Source organism: Callorhinchus milii, unplaced genomic scaffold (genome assembly GCF_018977255.1).
Source record: "Callorhinchus milii isolate IMCB2004 unplaced genomic scaffold, IMCB_Cmil_1.0 Scaffold7, whole genome shotgun sequence".
Classification (NCBI taxonomy): Eukaryota; Metazoa; Chordata; class Chondrichthyes; order Chimaeriformes; family Callorhinchidae; genus Callorhinchus; species Callorhinchus milii.
In genome coordinates, this window is record NW_024704748.1 from 5,496,717 (window position 1) to 5,513,339 (window position 16,623).

General features: G+C 48.2%; 1 protein-coding gene across 1 annotated transcript; it reads right to left on the reverse strand.

The window, feature by feature from the left end:
- Positions 1–1,856: 1,856 nt before the first annotated feature.
- LOC103185833 (interferon regulatory factor 1) lies at positions 1,857–13,268 on the reverse strand. The gene is made up of 8 exons (XM_007904544.2): positions 12,901–13,268; positions 10,796–10,895; positions 10,033–10,212; positions 8,787–8,894; positions 5,005–5,145; positions 4,738–4,790; positions 3,228–3,387; positions 1,857–2,314 (listed from the first exon to the last, which is right to left on the reverse strand). Exons 1-8 carry the CDS (start codon positions 12,985–12,987, stop codon positions 2,193–2,195), a joined length of 951 nt encoding a protein of 316 aa, XP_007902735.2. The 5' UTR covers positions 12,988–13,268; the 3' UTR covers positions 1,857–2,192.
- Between the last annotated feature and the right edge of the window lie 3,355 nt (positions 13,269–16,623).

A 16,623-nucleotide genomic window follows, 5' to 3' on the forward strand; every position in this document is an offset into this window, starting at 1 on the left:
TTATTATTATTGTGGGACATAGATGTGCACAGGTTGACTGCTGTGTCCATCTACAAATACACAGTCACTACAATTTACAGTAAAATCCTGTGAAGCGCTTTGGAAAGTTTTCAAGACGTGCTAAGGTGCTATATCAAATGTAGGAATTATAATGACAAATTCAAAATTTGGGCTCTTAAGCTGTTTTTTGAAGAAATTTGTGACAATGCAAACTGGGTTAATAGCAGACCGACTCATTGATTTGTTTATTAATGCTTCCCTGGTTCTTAAAAAAAAAAGTTTTTCTAAATTAACTTGTGGGACTAACTACCGTCTGTGACATGAACTGGGTGCTCTCCTCACCATAAGATAAAGAACCCCTTTAAGCACATGGAATCTCATCCTTCTATCTGTACCTTTATCCTGGAGTCTCTGATCCTGTGCTGTGCTAATTTGGATATGTTTCTCCTCACAGCGCGATCCCAGCTTGGGAATCAGAAATCATTTGACCCAATGTAGCTGCTCTACCAACTCATTAATGCCTTTTCTCCACATCCTCACTGTTCTGACCTATCAAGGATACTTCAATATTCTGTCTGGTCTGAGAGTGTGGTCCAAATTGTCACAACTCTTTGTAGAAACATTTTCTTGTGGGCTCCTTTCAGAACTTCATTTTAAATGTGAAAGTTTTATCTTTTGTACTGGAATCCGCCAACTAAAGTGAAGTTACTGGGTCAAATAGATTTGTCAATTGATTTCAAGATCCTCACACTTGTCTTCAAATCCCTTCATGTCCTGGCACCTCCCTACCTCTCCCACTGCTTACTCCCCAACCCACTTCACTCATAGAAACAACATTATTTTGAACATCTCAATCTGATCACCCCTCAGCTTTCTGAACTGGTACCAATATCAGGCCAAGACGAGGGGAGAGGAGTGGGTAACCATGTCCTATCCCGAACAGACAAGAAACAAGTGAAATTTCCAGCCCAATGACTCAGCTGAAAGGGAAGTAATGGTTCGATCACCAAGAAAAGATTAATTGCAGATTACTGAAAACCTTGTGGACCTCCAACGACCTGGGAAATCCACCCAGCGCTGATAAGAGCATAAAGGAAGTGAAACTGGACAAACCTGTTGCCTGCATGAGAGAATTTATCAGGTGTGCACCAGCACAGGCGGTGTGGAGGGAGCAGGGAATGGGATTAGAGTAGAGAACTCCAGTGGGGAGCGAGCACCCGCACAGACATGGTGGGGAGAGAGCAGGGAATGGGACTAAAATATTAGATCTGGAAAACGTTCTTGAAAAATGATAAATTTATTGAATTGATACATCTCAAGAAAAAAAGTTTTGAAACACCTGGTGTCTCCATACCACATCTATCTATATACTAATGAAACAACAATGTCTGCCTGCACTTCAAGAAGGATGTCAATAACCAATCGACGAAGGGACATGATTTATACCTCATCGGAAAGGTCTTGCATCTAGGAGTGATGTGGTCATATTTGTTTTCGGGTATCTCCTATTGTTCATGAGTTATTTTCAGTTTTGCGTTTATCGCTAGTTTCACTGGTGGCCGCCAAGTCAAAGTGGCGCTGTGGCATCGTGTCACAGGGCACCTACGTATGTACACACACACTGCAGTTACACCTGGTGGCTGCGGCAGCTGACCGTAGCACTGTGGCATCCTGCGTCACAGAGCACGCATGTAGCCAGGCGGCAGGAACAGAATAAAGAACACAGATGAAGGTAAGCCGTGGCAATAACAAAATTACATTTTTAAAGTAGAGTCCTCTCTGTGGGTCCTCCCAAAAGGAGTCCTCCCATAGGAGTCCTCCCAGATGAGAATGGATAAAGGGAAATGTCTGTCTGTGTGTCAATCTACTTCCATATTGGATCCTTTGCTGGATTGTTTTCCATGTCACAGGATCAGACACAATGACTTTTCAATTGGGGAATCTAGCTCCTCATTCATTCTCCTTTTGTGCCCTTCCTATCTTCCTTCAGGTGTCTCAACCAACAATCCTCCAGGTAAACAGTTGTGCGTGGGATCTCACTGGGTGAGAATTGTCTCCTGTGTTTGCCTACAATTGGGCTGGTGTTATACGGGCCAGGGAGGGTTGGGACTGTGTGTCGGTTGGGTGGGTGGAGTTGGCTGAGATAGTGACATAAACTAGAACTTGGAACACCTGAATTGCATCCTTTGGGGTCATGGCCACGTGTTGGAGGAGAGACTGTTGGGGAAGTTAAGCCAATGATCCTCAGCTTGGCTTTGGTTCAGGTGGAAAAAGGCATTTTCCTGCAGTGCTGCTGTCTGGTACTTTCTGTCATCTAAAAACACAATAACACACGTCAAAGTTCCCCAAGTCTAGACAGGGTGTCAGCCTGGCTCAATCAGTAGCTTAAAATATGGAGCTGTTTGTGGGACGATGCCATGCACAAATTGGCTGCTGCATTCACCCACAAAGCACACAGTCACTCCACTTTACAGCGTATCCTGTGAATGGCTTTGAAACATCTTCCAACGTGAAAGGCACTGTATCAGATGTAAGGATTATTATTGTTATCCCCGTTCAGCCAAGTTAAGACATTTATTTTAACAAAGTAATATTGAGTCAACCCTCTATGACGGTGTCCAGCCCTGAGCCAGGCTGGCCCACAGTACTCCAGGGCACTGCTGATGACAGCCCAGCCAGCCTGGCTCATCACCAGAACCTGGAAGTGCAGATCAGTCACTGGGGCAGGGAATCCTCCCACTCAGCTCTTGTTAACCCTACAAGCCCAACCCCTAACTGGTAGGGTTGTCCTAGCTGGACAAACAGCAGGAAAGCTTGCCAGACAGTAATGTCAATGGCAAGCTAGTTTTAGCTACTTAGACTCCAGCAGTACCCCAACGCACACTCTGGGGTCCCCAAGGCTTGGCTCCTGCCAATCTGCGCCGAATACTCTCCAGAATTAGGTGAGCAGGGTGTGTCCTTCAGGGAGAGAGTGCGCATTCCATACCAGACACAGAATTTTACATGTGTAGGTAGAACTATTAGAGGTCGGGTTTAGATAGTCTCACGCATGACGATGGGTTTCCACATGTCAGACACCCAGCTGATGAAAGAAAAAGAGTTTACGTGAAAGGTGCTAATAAAGACAAGTTATAAAAATAATAACAATTATAAGTTATGTATAAAAGAAATCCTCTCTGTTAAGAGGAAGTATTTGGTTTGGAAGAATGGTCAATGGGTGGACGTACCAATCAGACTCGAACCCTCCATGGAGCTGAACGTGTCAAGGTCTATGGAGCTGCTGGGCCTGGGGACAGACACCCATTGCTGAGACCTACAGTCTGTGTGCTCCTCACACACATCATGGCTTGTCTTCCTGCAGGACTGAGATTTCAACTGGTCGATTCTCTGTGAAATAGATTGAGGTTTGTTCAGTGTAAACACCTGGAGCAGTCAATGACTCCAGAGCTGGGGGGTACATACACACATTGTCAAAGGTGCCAACATTCGGATGTGACATTAAACCAAGGCCCGTCAGTGTCTGTTCAGGTAGTCAATAAAGATTCCACAACAATCGTCCAGGTAAGTTGGTCATTGTGCAGATTGAAAACAAGCAAAGCTCAGAGAGAAGAGCGTTGGGTCAGCTGAGGGAGCTGGAGAATTGGAATTCAGTAAGGATGCTAAATGTTTACTATCTAAGTTTAAAAGTTAAGACTTAATTAACCGTTTAGAGTAAGTCTGGAGTGGCAGTTAGGCTCCTGTTGATGTGAGCTGAGCTGCCAAGCACCTTGGGACATACTCCCAACATGACGGGAGCTGTGTAAATGTAAATTTGCATTGTATTGTGGAGGTGAGGCTAATTGATATTAATAAATAATATTAATGCTTACATTTGATACAGCGCCTTTCATGTCTTAGGACATCCAAAAGTGCTTCACAGAAATTAGGTAAGCAGGGTGTGTTGTGACTGTGTATTTGTGGGCAAACGCAGCAGCCAATTTACACGTCGTGACCAATTTTATTTGGGGGATTGTCAGGCAGGACACCGAAAGAGAGAAACTCCCTTCTATTTTTGAATAGTGCCGTGTGATCTTTAACATCCACCTGAACAGGCATATAGGACCTTGGTTAAACGTCTCTTCTGAAGGATGGCGCCTCCGATGATGCAGTGCTCCCCCAGCACCATACTGGAGAGTCAGCCTAGACTGAGCTCAAAGTCCCCGACGTGAGGCTTGAACCCACAACCTTCTGACTCAGAGGTGAGTATGTGACTGACTGAGCCAGGCTGAGACCTAGTTAGTAGATGGTGGAGTCTGAGAGGTGGACAATGTGAGACTCCTGCGTGCTTCAGAGCACCGCATGTGGGGGCAGAGTCTCTTAACTGTTTGTTCTTGAGTTCAGAGGGTGTAACCTTGAGGTGCAGCTAGTCAAACTTCATCACATAAATCAAGCAGAAGAGTTTCAGGGAAAGCACACTACACAAGGTGGCCAAAGGCAGGTAGAGATGGGGGCGACAGTGACAGAGTGACATCAACACAGGGAAAGAGACTGAGAGAGGGGGGAGAAGGAATGAGGGAGAGGAGAGGGAATGGAGGAGGAGAGGGAGGGCAGGGAGGTGGAGGGAGGGTAGGAGAGTGAGATTAAGATAGACAGCTCAGTTGGAGAAATAAACCAGCATTGACTTGAGTGGCCTGATTGTGTGCTGTAACATTATGTGATTTAGTGATAAATGAAGATGATGAGGGAGCTTGCCCTGACCTGGATCATTGCGTCTAGGTTTTCATCCTCGCCGGGAAGGGATGTCCTGTAACCTGGAAATCGAAGCAGAGACAGTGAGGATGACGTCACTCCCTATTTGTGGGACACTGCTGTGTGCAATTGTCTGCTGCGTTTCACCCACAAAATACAGTCAATCCAATTTACAACACATTTTGTGAAGCGCTTTGAGACATCTCAATGACACGAAAAGGGAGTTATATCATGTGCAAGGATTATTATTATTATAAACAGAAGCTGAGGGCTGACCTGGACATGGCTCGTAGAGATTCAGTGTTGCTGCTGTTCTTGTGTAGTTTGACGTGAACCAGAGATGTGGAGCATGGTGTCCTCTGTCCTCTGACCCAAGTGGTTGCTCTGTGTTGGAGCCAGGATCCCCAGAGCTAGGCACTGGAAGCAGAAGATAGGGACAGGATAGAGTGGTCAGTGTGAGCAATACACCCAAGGTTAGTATACAGTGAAGAACACATTCTGTAATATCTCATTTGTGGCGTTTTTTTTTGCCTAAGAGACTAATATAACTGAGGGCTTGCCAATGATGGGTGGATAGGTAGCTCATAGATAAGAGTTTGCCTTGGTCTCAATGGGAATCTGCCTAATGATCTGTGGACCCTGGGCTTTGATGGACCAATTTAAATGCCATGTGGTACGTGTCCAGGCAGACCCCATCGCTCCCTGACCGATCTCCCCTCCTCACTCTCCTTTCTCCACAACTCCCTCTCCTCCATTCTGGACTCCCTTGCCTCCCTCACCTCCCGAACTGCCTCATACTCCCATAACTCCTTAACTCTACCTTTCCTCTTCTACCCTCAACTCCACGACCACCTGACAGCCTACCTGTCTGACATCGAGTCCTGGACGAGAGATAACTTTCTTCAGCTTAATGTGCGCAAAACTGAGGCCCTCCTAATTGGCTCGCGTCAGCGCCTCTGCACCTCTGGCGCTGACAGCATCAGCATCCAAGGCTGCACTCTTCACCTCTCAAAGCCAATCAGGAACCTCAGTGTTCTGTTCGACCCTGAGCTGTCCTTTCTTCCCCACATCCGCACCACAACTGGCACCGCCTTCCATCACCTCCGGAACATCGCCAGATTACGGCACTACCTCACCCCTCACGCTGCTGAAACACTGGTCCACGCCTTTATCACCTCAAAGCTGGACTATGGGAACTCTCTCCTCGCCGGCCTTCCCAGCACCTCCCTCCACACTGCAGGTCATTCAGAACTCTGCAGCTCGTGTACTGTCCCGCACCAGGCTTCGGGACCACATCACTCCCACCCTCGCTCGCCTCCACTGGCTCCCCATCCCCCAGAGGATCGAATTCAAGATCCTCATCCTCACCTACAAGGCCATTCACGGCCTTGCACCCTCCTACCTCTCCGACCTACTATTCCCCTACTTACCTGCCCGTACCCTCCGTTCCTCTAGCTCCGGTCTGCCTTGCCACGTCTCACCCATTCTATCCTCAAACTCCAACTGTGAGGAGATGCTGGATTTCCTCGAAACCAAAATCGAGGGCATACGTTCAGCCACCTCTGCCCCGTCCACAGCCACATCACCTCTCCCTCATGACCCAACCCCCACCCATCCCCCCTATACTCCTTCAACCCTATCTCTCCCTCCTCCCTCCTCCCTCTCCGCGATTGTTCGCAAACTCAAATCCACCACCGGCTCCCTCAATCCCATTCCCACCTCTCTCCTCATCTCCCAGCTCACCTCCTGGCCCCTCTCCTGTCCGACATCATCAACCTCTGCTTGTCAACCGGTTCAGTTCCAAACCCCCTAAAACAGCTGTTATCACCCCCATCCTGAAAAAACCTTCCCTGAACCCATCCTTCCTCTCCAGCTATCATCCCATCTCTAACCTCCCATTCCTCTCCAAGGTCCTGGAACGAGTCGTCGTGTCCCAGCTCCGCTCCTTTCTCTCTCGCCATTCCCTCTTTGAACCCCCCAATCCGGCTTTTGCGCTGCCCACAGCACGGAAACAGCCCTGGACAAAGTCACTAATGATGTTCTGAATATCTGTGATCAGGGCTCCCTCTGCCTCCTTGTCCTCCTCGACCTCTCTGCCGCCTTCGACACTGTCAACCACTCCAACCTCATACACCGCCTCTCCTCCTTACTTAATCTTCGCGGACCTGCCCTTGCCTGGTTCAATTCCTATCTCTCTCACCGTCTTCACTTTGGTGCCTCTAACAGTTTCTTCTCCAGCCCCCGCACTGTCACATCTGGCATCCCCCAGGGCTCGGTCCTTGGCCCTCTCTTCCTTAATATCTACATGCTCCCCCTTGGCGACATCATCCGCAGAAATGGGTCAACTTCCATATGTATGCGGATGACACCCAACTCTATCTTTCTGCCTCCATCCTCAACTCCAGGACCACTGCTGTCGTGACAGACTGTCTGTCAGACATCAAGTCCTGGAGGAGGGCAAACTTCCTACAGTTGAATGTGAACAAGACTGAGGCCCTCCTGATTGGCTCGTTCAAGATCCTGGTCCTCACCTACAAAGGCCTCAATGGTCTCGCCCCACCCTATCTCTGTGACCTCCAAACCCCCTATCAACCCGCCCACTCCCTCCACTCAGCTGGCTCTGGCCTGCTCCAAGTCCCTCGACCCACCCGCCCCACCATTTGTGGGAGAGCCTTCAGCCACTCTGTCCCCAACCTCTGGAGCTCCAACCCCCAGTCACTCCGCCTCGTCCCTTCCTCAGCCTCCTTCAAGTCCCAACTCAAAACCCTCCTCTTCGACCATGCCATTGGTCACCCCGCCTTCCCCTCCCCTCCCTTCTCCCCCCTGACCCCAGCTTGTGTCTGAAATGCTGTACACTGTCCAGCGCCTTGGGACGTCCTTCTGATGTGAAAGGTGCTATACAAATGTAATCTTGTTGTTGTTGTTGGTGCCGAGTGCTGGAGTGGTCCTGATATTGCCTGAGCGGATGCTGCTCTGAGCTGTGTATCAAAGTCCACCAGAATCAGCAAATAAAGACTAAACAAAGAAAGTGTGGGGACCTCAAATTAACGTCTGTCAGGAATGTTCCTTCTGACCCTGTCGACTCCCCTGGGGTCTAACTTGTGGACTATCTAAGTGCTCTGAGACACTGTCCTGAGACAAGGTACTAATATAAATCCAAGTTCTTGTTTAGATGGAATTTGTAACTAAGGAATGTGAACCAAGTAAATTGCAATTTCTCCTGTAAGATCCTACTGCAACAACATAAACTCTGGTCCCACCTAAACTAATAATCCTAACCCTATGTTTGATGCAGCGCCTTCAACATCTCAAAGCACTTCACAGGATTTCCTGTAAAGTGTGGTGACTGTGCGCTTTGTAGAAAGACGCGGCAGCCAATTTGCACACAGCAACATCCCATAAACTGCCATGAGGTGAATGGCTAATTTTATTTGAGGGACTGTTGGGCAGGACACCGGGGGAGAGAAACTCCCTTCTCTTTTTGAATAGCGGCGTGAGATCTTTAACATCCACCTGGACACTGATTATCCAGCACTTTGGGACGTGCTCCCAACGTGAAAGGGGCTATACATAACTTAACATTTAGGAGCAGGAGTAGGCCATTCGGCCCTTTGAGTCTGCCCCGCCATTCAATCATGGCTGATCTCCTAATCTAACTCCAGCTAATACCATAACCCTGCCTTATCCCCACATCCCTTAATACCTTTTGCAATAAGACGTGATTTTGTTGTTGGACAGGTAGACGGGGCCTTGGGTTGACATCCCAAAGGACGGCACCTCTGATAGAAAGTAGTACTTCCCCCAGCACCGCACTGGAGAGTCAGCCTCGACTGTGAGCTCAGAGTCCCAATATGGGGGTTTGAACCCACAACGTTCTGATTCAGAAGCGAGTGGAGTGGAGTTCTGCTTCCAAGCGCAGCTGTTGGGAATTCTCACAGAATTCCACGAATCCTGTTATGAAATGCCACTGTAACACCCAATAGCTATGTGGGAACTTTGATTATTTTGTTCTGCTGTTAATTTCGGTGCTTTGAAACGAGTCGCTGCGTGTCACTTACTCTGAATCAGTTTGGAGATATTTGACGACGGCTTTGCTCCAGCACTGGGTACATCGTGTGCCCAAAGTTTCAAACCTCCCGATGTCTCTGTCCGCTTCTGTTTATTATCTGCGCACAAAAGGCCAAGGCACAGATCTCACTCTCCAAATCAAGCAATCTCGAGGAACCTTTTTTTTTGGTTAGCCGGTGTCTGACATGTGCAGAAACCCATCAACATGCTTAAAAGTATCTAAACCTGAGTCCCACAAGGTTTTTGAGAATGATTCCGGGGATGAGGGGCTACAGTTATGAGAAGAGATTGAAGGGACTGGGTATGTTTTCATTGGAGCAGAGAAGGTTGAAGGGAACCTGATAGAGGTGTACACAATGATGAGGGGTTTTGACAGGATAAATAGGGAGATGTTATTTCCATTGATGGGGAGTCAGTGACTGGAGACATAGTTTTAAGATAGTAACCAGAACAGCGCAAGGAAAAGTTAGAAGGAATGTTTTCAACCAGAGCATAGTTGGAATATAATAATACTATTATGTGCAATGCCCTGCTGAGTTAGGATGTTGGAGATGGAGTCCATTCTAGCTTTCAAGAGGGAAGTAGACAGAGGTATGAAAGAAGAGGGGCATGAAGGGGTGTGGGGATAAGATGGGGTGGTGGGATGGAATTGATCTCCTTGCTCTGAGAGCCGGTGTGATTTGATGGGCTGAATGGCCTCCTTCTGCGCTGTAAATTTCTATGTTTCTAGTTGGCACCTAAACATGGAAATTTCCCTGTATGGAATGGAACTATCTCCCTCGAGGGACGCATCCTGCTTTCCTAATCCTCGGGAGAATTAGAAGCATGTTAGCAAAAGTCGAGGCTTGGGGACCCCAAAGTGTGAGTGGGGGTAACTACTGGAGTCTAACCAGCCAAAACCACATAGCTTGACATTGATATTGCTGTCTGGCAAGCTTTCTCGCTGCTTATCCAGCTAGGGTCATCCTACCCGTTACAGCTTTGGCTTACAGGGTTAATAGCAGCTGAGTGGGTTGATTCTTTCCTACCAGGGACTGGTCTGCCCTTCCAGGTCCTGTTGATGAGCAGTGTCCTGGAGTACTGTGAAACTGTCTGGCTCAGGAACCGGACCAGAGACCATCACAGAGGTTGGACAAGTTTTCGACATTCTGTTTTGTCACCTTGTTGGACCCTACACCTACCTACTCACCAAAGGAGGATTGCTCTAAAACTCTATCATGGAACTGAGGCACTTACATTTTCTGGTGCGGCGTTTCTGCAGGGATGGCAGCAATGTGTAGACCCTGAAAGCGTTGCTGCCTTTCCTTATGCTTTTGTCTTGTAGCTCTTTGATATCAGGCAGCGAGTTCAATGCACATCTGAAATTGGCTTTCCAGGTCTTCGGGTCTGGCTTGTCAATGCCAGGCCTGAACTTCCCTGTGAAGGTAAAGCAAAGACTGAAATCTGGATCTGACATCTCACTTTCAAACCCCTCTATGGCCTTGCTCCTCCCTACATCTGTGACCTACTAACCCCATACTGGCCTGTTCGCTCCCTCCACTCAACAGACACTGGTCTGCTTCACGTCACCACCCCACCATTGATGGTCAGCCCTTCAGCCCTTCTGCCCCCACCCTGTGGAACTCCATCCCACAGTCCCTTCACCTTGCCCCTCCCTTGCCTCCTTCAAGACCCATCTCAAGACCCTGCTCTTCGACCGTGCCTTTGGTCACCTTCCTACCTGAACACCCCTGCCTTCCACCCTTCCTGATCCCAATCCTCTGCTTGGGTAAAAATCCCTGACTGTCCAGCGCTTTGGGATGTCCTCCTGATGTGAAAGGCGCGGTGTAAGTGTGAATTGTTGTTGTTGATGTGGCGGCTTTTCCTGCAGAATGACATTGCGGAGCTTGGTGGTGTTGAATTCGGTGAATTAATTCTGTTCCAGGTAGAACGTCCCAAGGAGTAGGGAAAACCAGCATTGCTGATACACAGGAAAGTGTGGGCCAGTGAAGATCGGTACCTGTGTAAACAGCCCATTCTCTGAAGAGGTGGGCATCAGTGTCCATGTTCCAGCTGTGCCGGGCAGCGTGCTTCCAGGAAACTTGGAAGATTTTTAAATCCTGAAACAATCGAGATGGAGACCTCATTGGAAGCTCAACAACAACAACAACAAATTACATTTACACTGTGCCTTTCACATTGAGAGGACATCCCAAGGTGCTGGACAGTCAGGGATTTGGACCCAAGCCGGGGGTTGGGATCAAGAGATGTGGAAGGCAGGGAGGGTAGGGGTAGGAGGATGACTATGGCACAGTCAAAGGAGGCAAGGGAGGCAGCAAGGCTGTGGAGGGTGCGATGGAGTTCCAAAGAGTGGGGGCAGAAAGGCTGAAGGCTTGACCACCGATGGTGGGTCAGGCCAGGCGGGACGACGTGGAGCAGGCTGGAGCCTGCTGAGGGAGCGGACAGGTCAGAATAGAAGCTCGACCCCAAACACAGCAGTAGAGATGAGGAGAACCTCTTTTTGTGGTCACTGTGTTTAGTGAGATGTCTCAAAGCGCTTCACAGAATATACCGTAAAGTTAATTGACTGTATATTTTGTGGGCGAAACAAGGCAGCTATGTGCATACAGCAGTGTCCCACAAACAGTCATGGATCGAGTCAACAAATTATTATTTTTTAAGGGATTATTACCTCTGGAAAAGTGATCCATCGATTGACTAACAACCGAGTTCCTACTTACTGCTGGGTAAACAGAGGCGTGTGGTGTAAGGAAACTTCCCCGCCCAGGAATCAAACCAGGGTCCTCTTGCTTGCGAGGCTAGTGCTCTAACCACTACACTACAGAACTCCATATATAAAGTGTAATAGTAATAACAATCCTACATTTGGTACAACGCCTTTCACGTCGGGAGGAAGTCTCAAAATACTTCATAGGATTTACTGTAAAGTGTAGTGACTGTGGTTTGTGGGTGAATGTGGCAGCCAATATGAGCACAGCAGGGACCCAGAGCAATGTGAAGTGAGTGACTATCTTTATTGAGGGGATTATTGGCCAGGGCAGTGTGAGAGAGAGAAACTCCCTTCTCTTTTCCAATAGCCCTTTGGGATCTTTAACATCCACCTGCACAGGCAGATAAGACCTTGGTTTCATCCGAAGGACAGATGAAAATGAGGCATTCCCCCATTGGAGTGTCAACTTAGACGATGTGATCCCAAGTCCAGACGAGAGTGCTGACAGGCTGACACACGTTGCCTTAACTCAATTTTTTTAGAAATAGAGCAATTGGAAACTTGCAGTCACCCGCACTGAACTCCACCCAGCCATGACTTCAATCCTCGGCAACTCTTAAGCATGGTTTGCAGGGCTATTGGGAGAGAACAGGGGATTGAATTGGATAGCTCTATTGAAAGAGCTGGCACAAACATGATGGGCCGAATGTCCTCCTTCTGTGCTGTATAATTCTATGATTCTATGCTGATGGGCTTCTGCATGTGTTAGACACCGGTTGACCCGAAAAAAGAAGGTAGGAGGGGTACGTAAGTAAGGTAGGAATTCTTAGAGAGAGGTAGGGGAGAGGGTGAGGACAGTTTCCTCTGAACATCTTAATAATAATCTTAATAATAATAATCATAATAATAATGGTTGAAACAAGCCCTGACCACCCCCTGGGTCCCCTTTGTGTTGGTAGTGCCGGCAGTTGCGAGTGTTAACTGCTAGGTAAATAGAGGGGTGTAGCGTAGGGAACCTTGCCTGAGTTCGCCCTGCTCGGGAATCGAACCCGGGGTCTTATGGCTTGCAAGGCGAGCGCTCTAACCGATATACTCCGGGAGTCCACAGACCAGACTCTTAGACCGGAGGGACTGGCTGGTTCACAGGGAGGGAGGGATGGTGGTGGAGAGGAGCTATGCCCTGCGACTGAAGCAGAGAACAGGGCTAAACTGCCCCAGTAAAGCACTCCTTTAGAGAGAGAGAGAGAGAGAGAGAAACAGAGTGTGACCAGAAAACAGCTGTGATCAGCCAAGGCAACCCACCCACCACTGTGCCAAAGCTCTGCCAAACATAAATCATTTCACAAAGCTGGGAGCCAGAAAATATCATAAGAGCATGACAAATGGTATTATACCTCATTAATCCAGCAGAGTCCTGGGATCCGATCCGACTTGATCTGTCTTTCCAACCACGGCCTCAGACGCAGCCGATCGCAAGGCATTGCGAGTTTGTGTAAGTGTGTGAGTGTGAGCGAGTGTGAGGTACTGAGGTCTGTGGCTTGTGAAGGGGGGGGTGGGGGTGCAAATAAAAAGGGAACCCGCAAAACCCACCTTCGCCTCCTGTCAATGACTCTCAGAACGAAACGAGTAAAGGCAGCAACACAGTCAGTGGGTTTGGGTGAGGATGGAGGAGAGACGATGTATAAAATTTCCTGGAAGTTAAGAGATTCTTTCTCGCTGTCAGGCGATCAGTCCGTCAGTCAGACTGTCTACCTGAACCTTGCACAGGCAGAGCAAACAGCCCCTCCCCTCCTTTGAAGTGGGGTGGGGAGGGCTAGCGATCTTTAACTCAGAAACACACACACACCTTTCCCCATATCGTCTGATCTCAGATCCAACTTCTTCCCCACGTGTCTGTGTGAAAGTGCCCCGCATGCATTCTGCGGCTGGGCTCATCCTAAATTCATGGGAAAAATGACTGAAATGAACAAGGAAGTGAATGGGGTGTAGTGGGGTTGAGAGGGGGTAGCGGGTGGGTGAGTGGGGGTGGTAAATATTCCCTTCGCGCCCACAGCTAGGACTGCAGATCTCAGACTCTGACCACAGAGGCAATATATAACCTGTCCCTGAGATAAGGTAATGATCACCTATATTTATTGCCTGCGGTGCACATTGGAACTTTCTCCGGTCACAGCTTATCACTTGTTGGCAGAGTCAGCCTGGCTCAGTTGGCAGCATTCTCGCCTCTGAGTCAGAAGTCAGCCCCCAATCTCTGTAATTCCATCCCCCAGTCACTCCGCTTCGCCCCCTCTTTAGCCTCCTTCAAGTCCCGCCTCAAGACCCTCCTCTTGACCATGCCGTCGGCCACCCCCCTTCCCTTCCCCTCCTGACCCCAGTTCGTGTCTGAAATGCTATACTCTGTCCAGCTCCTTGGGACGCCCTCCCGACGTGAAAGGCGCTATGCAAATATAATCTTGTTGGTGTGGGGTCGAGCCCCACATCGGGGACTCTGAGCTCACAGTCCAGGCTGACGTCCCAGTGCAGTGTTGGGGGAGGGGGAGATAGAGAGCACCGCATTGCCCTTCGGGTGAGACGTTAAACCGAGGCCCCGTCTGCCTGTTTGGGTGCATGTTAGAGATCCCAAAACAATGACATGATAAAGTGATTCTACCAAATGCAAGGATAACAAGAGGAAGTACAGGTTTAGGCAAAGCTGTTAGACTTGTTCTCGCTAACGTGCTGATAAACATCGCCCACAGTTCAGATATGGTTTGTGTGGAAGAGGAGAATGAGCAGGGAGGAGGGACAGGAATGGTGCACTGAAATACCATGGAGCTCATATGTTTGCATCTCATGCACTCTCACCAAAAGTTTTTCACAGCGCCTTTCACATCGGGAAGGCTTCTCAACGCACTTACACTTCCTCCACTTCGACCGTGCCTTCGGTCACCCTCCTACACCTACCTGCCCCGCCCTCCACCACACCATATCCAACCACCAGCTCGGGTGCAGATCCTTGACTGTCCTGCACTTTGGGACGTCCTCCTGACATGAAAGACGCTGTGCAATTGTAATTTGTTGCTGTTGCTGCTGCATGGTAGCCCTGGGAGTGGGAATTGAGGACAGCTGAAAAAGAGATTGTCGAAGGTCTTCCTATTTTCACAACAATCCTTGCATTTAATATTATGCCTTATTGCTTTGTGGAGTCATCTCAAAGCGCTTCATAACAACAACACCACCACCAACAGCAAATTGCATTTATGTAGCGATCTTCACTTCAGGAGGACAAGTTGGGGTTGGATTCAGGAGGGATGGGGGCCAAGATTCAGTGAGGTTAAGGAGGAAAGATGACTAAAGGCACGGTCAAAGAGGAAGCTCTTGAGGCAAACCTTGAAAGAGGTGAAAGAAGAGATGAGGTGAAGGGACTCTGGAATGGAGTGCAGAGAATGGGGGCAGAAAAGTTGAAAGCCCGAACACCAATAGTGGGATGGGCAAGGGCGACGTGAAGCAGGCCAATGCCCACTGAGGGGAGGGAGGCAGGTTTGTAGGGTTTTTAGAAGATCATGGATGTAGGGTGGGGCAAGACCAGGGAGGGTTTAAAAGTGAGGACGAAGATCTTGAACTCAATTCTCTGGGGGATGGGGAATCTTGGTTCAATCAGGAACTCTTGTCTCTGGGTCAGAAATGTGCAGGTTCAAGCCCCAAAGCAACAATAACTTGTATTTCTATAGCACCCTTTCACGCAGGGCAGCGTCTCAGAGCACTGAACAAGTACTGCAAAGCACTAAAGAGTTACTCCAGCGCTGCATTATCAGAGGTGCTATCCTTAAGTTGAGCACTTTGTAGGATTTACTGTGAAGTGACTTTATTCTAAAACACCCTGAGACTTTACTCTATGCGAAAGGCCTCTACAATTGCTAGTTATTGCTTGTGTATTATGTAGGCAAAAGGGGCAGCCAGTTTGTGCTCAGGAATGCCCCATGAACAGCCATGAAGTCAGTGACTGACTGATTTATTTGGGGTATTGTTCGTCTGTGCATTGGGCGAGAGAAACTCTCTTCTATTTTTGATTAAGGGTTTCAAAAGTGGCAATACTGGAAATGAGTAGGGAGTTTCTTTTGGTTTTCTGCCCAGCAATCCCCAGATTGTTTGTTTGTGGGACTTTGCAATCACTATGTGTGACAGTAATTACCCTGAAGCACTTTGAGATTGTTTATTGCTGTAGACATCATAACGCCAGGTGTCAGCTCTAATCTCTAATGTTTTAGAGTTTTTTTGAAGATGTATCCAGCAGGTTAGATAGGAGGGAACCAGTAGATGTAGTAAATTTAGATTTTAAGAAGGCATTTGACAAAGTGCCACACAAAAGGTTATTGCACAAGGTTAAGGCCCACGGGATTAATGGGAACATATTAGCATGGATTGAAGAGTGGCTAATAGGTAGAAAACAGAGAGTAGGGATAAACGGGTCATTCTCGAATTGGCAGAATGTGACTAGTGGAGTGCCACAAGGATCAGTGCTTGGGCCTCAGCTATTTACAATTTACATCAATGATCTAGACGAGGACATTGAATGTAACGTATCTAAGTTCGCGGATGACACTAAACTAGGTGGGAGAGTAAGCTCTGAGGATGATACAAAAAGATTGCAACGGGATATAGATAGGCGAGGGGAGTGGGCGAGTAGGTGGCAGATGGAATTTAATGTGGGGGAGTGTGAAGTTCTTCACCTAGGTAGAAAAACAGATTATTTTCTAGAGGGGGAGAGATTAGATAGTGTTAGTGTTCAGAGGGATTTGGGTGTCTTTGTACACCAGTCTCAAAAAGTTAGTTTGCAGGTGCAGCAGCAACTAAGAAGGCGAACGGCATGTTAACGTTCATTGCAAAAGGTTTAGAGTACAAGAGTAGGGAAGTCTTGCTGCAACTGTATAGGGCTTTGGTGAGACCGCACCTAGAGTATTGTGTGCAGTTTTGGTCTCCTTATTTAAAAAAGGACATACTTGCCCTCGAGGGGGTGCAGCGTAGATTCACTCGGTTAGTTCCTGGGATGAGGGGACTGACCTATGAGGATAGGCTGAATAAACTAGGGCTGTATTCTCTAGAGTACAGAAGAATTAGGGGAGATCTTATTGAGACAT

Coding starts and splice junctions, on each gene's coding strand:
- LOC103185833 (XM_007904544.2), bottom strand. CDS start 12,987: ATGCCTTGCGATCGGCTGCGTCTGAGGCCGTGGTTGGAAAGACAGATC. Junction 4,791..5,004: donor TCTCTACGAGCCATGTCCAG/GTCAGCCCTCAG, acceptor TTCGATTTCCAG/GTTACAGGACATCCCTTCCC. Junction 3,388..4,737: donor ACCTAGACGCAATGATCCAG/GTCAGGGCAAGC, acceptor TCTATTTCACAG/AGAATCGACCAGTTGAAATC.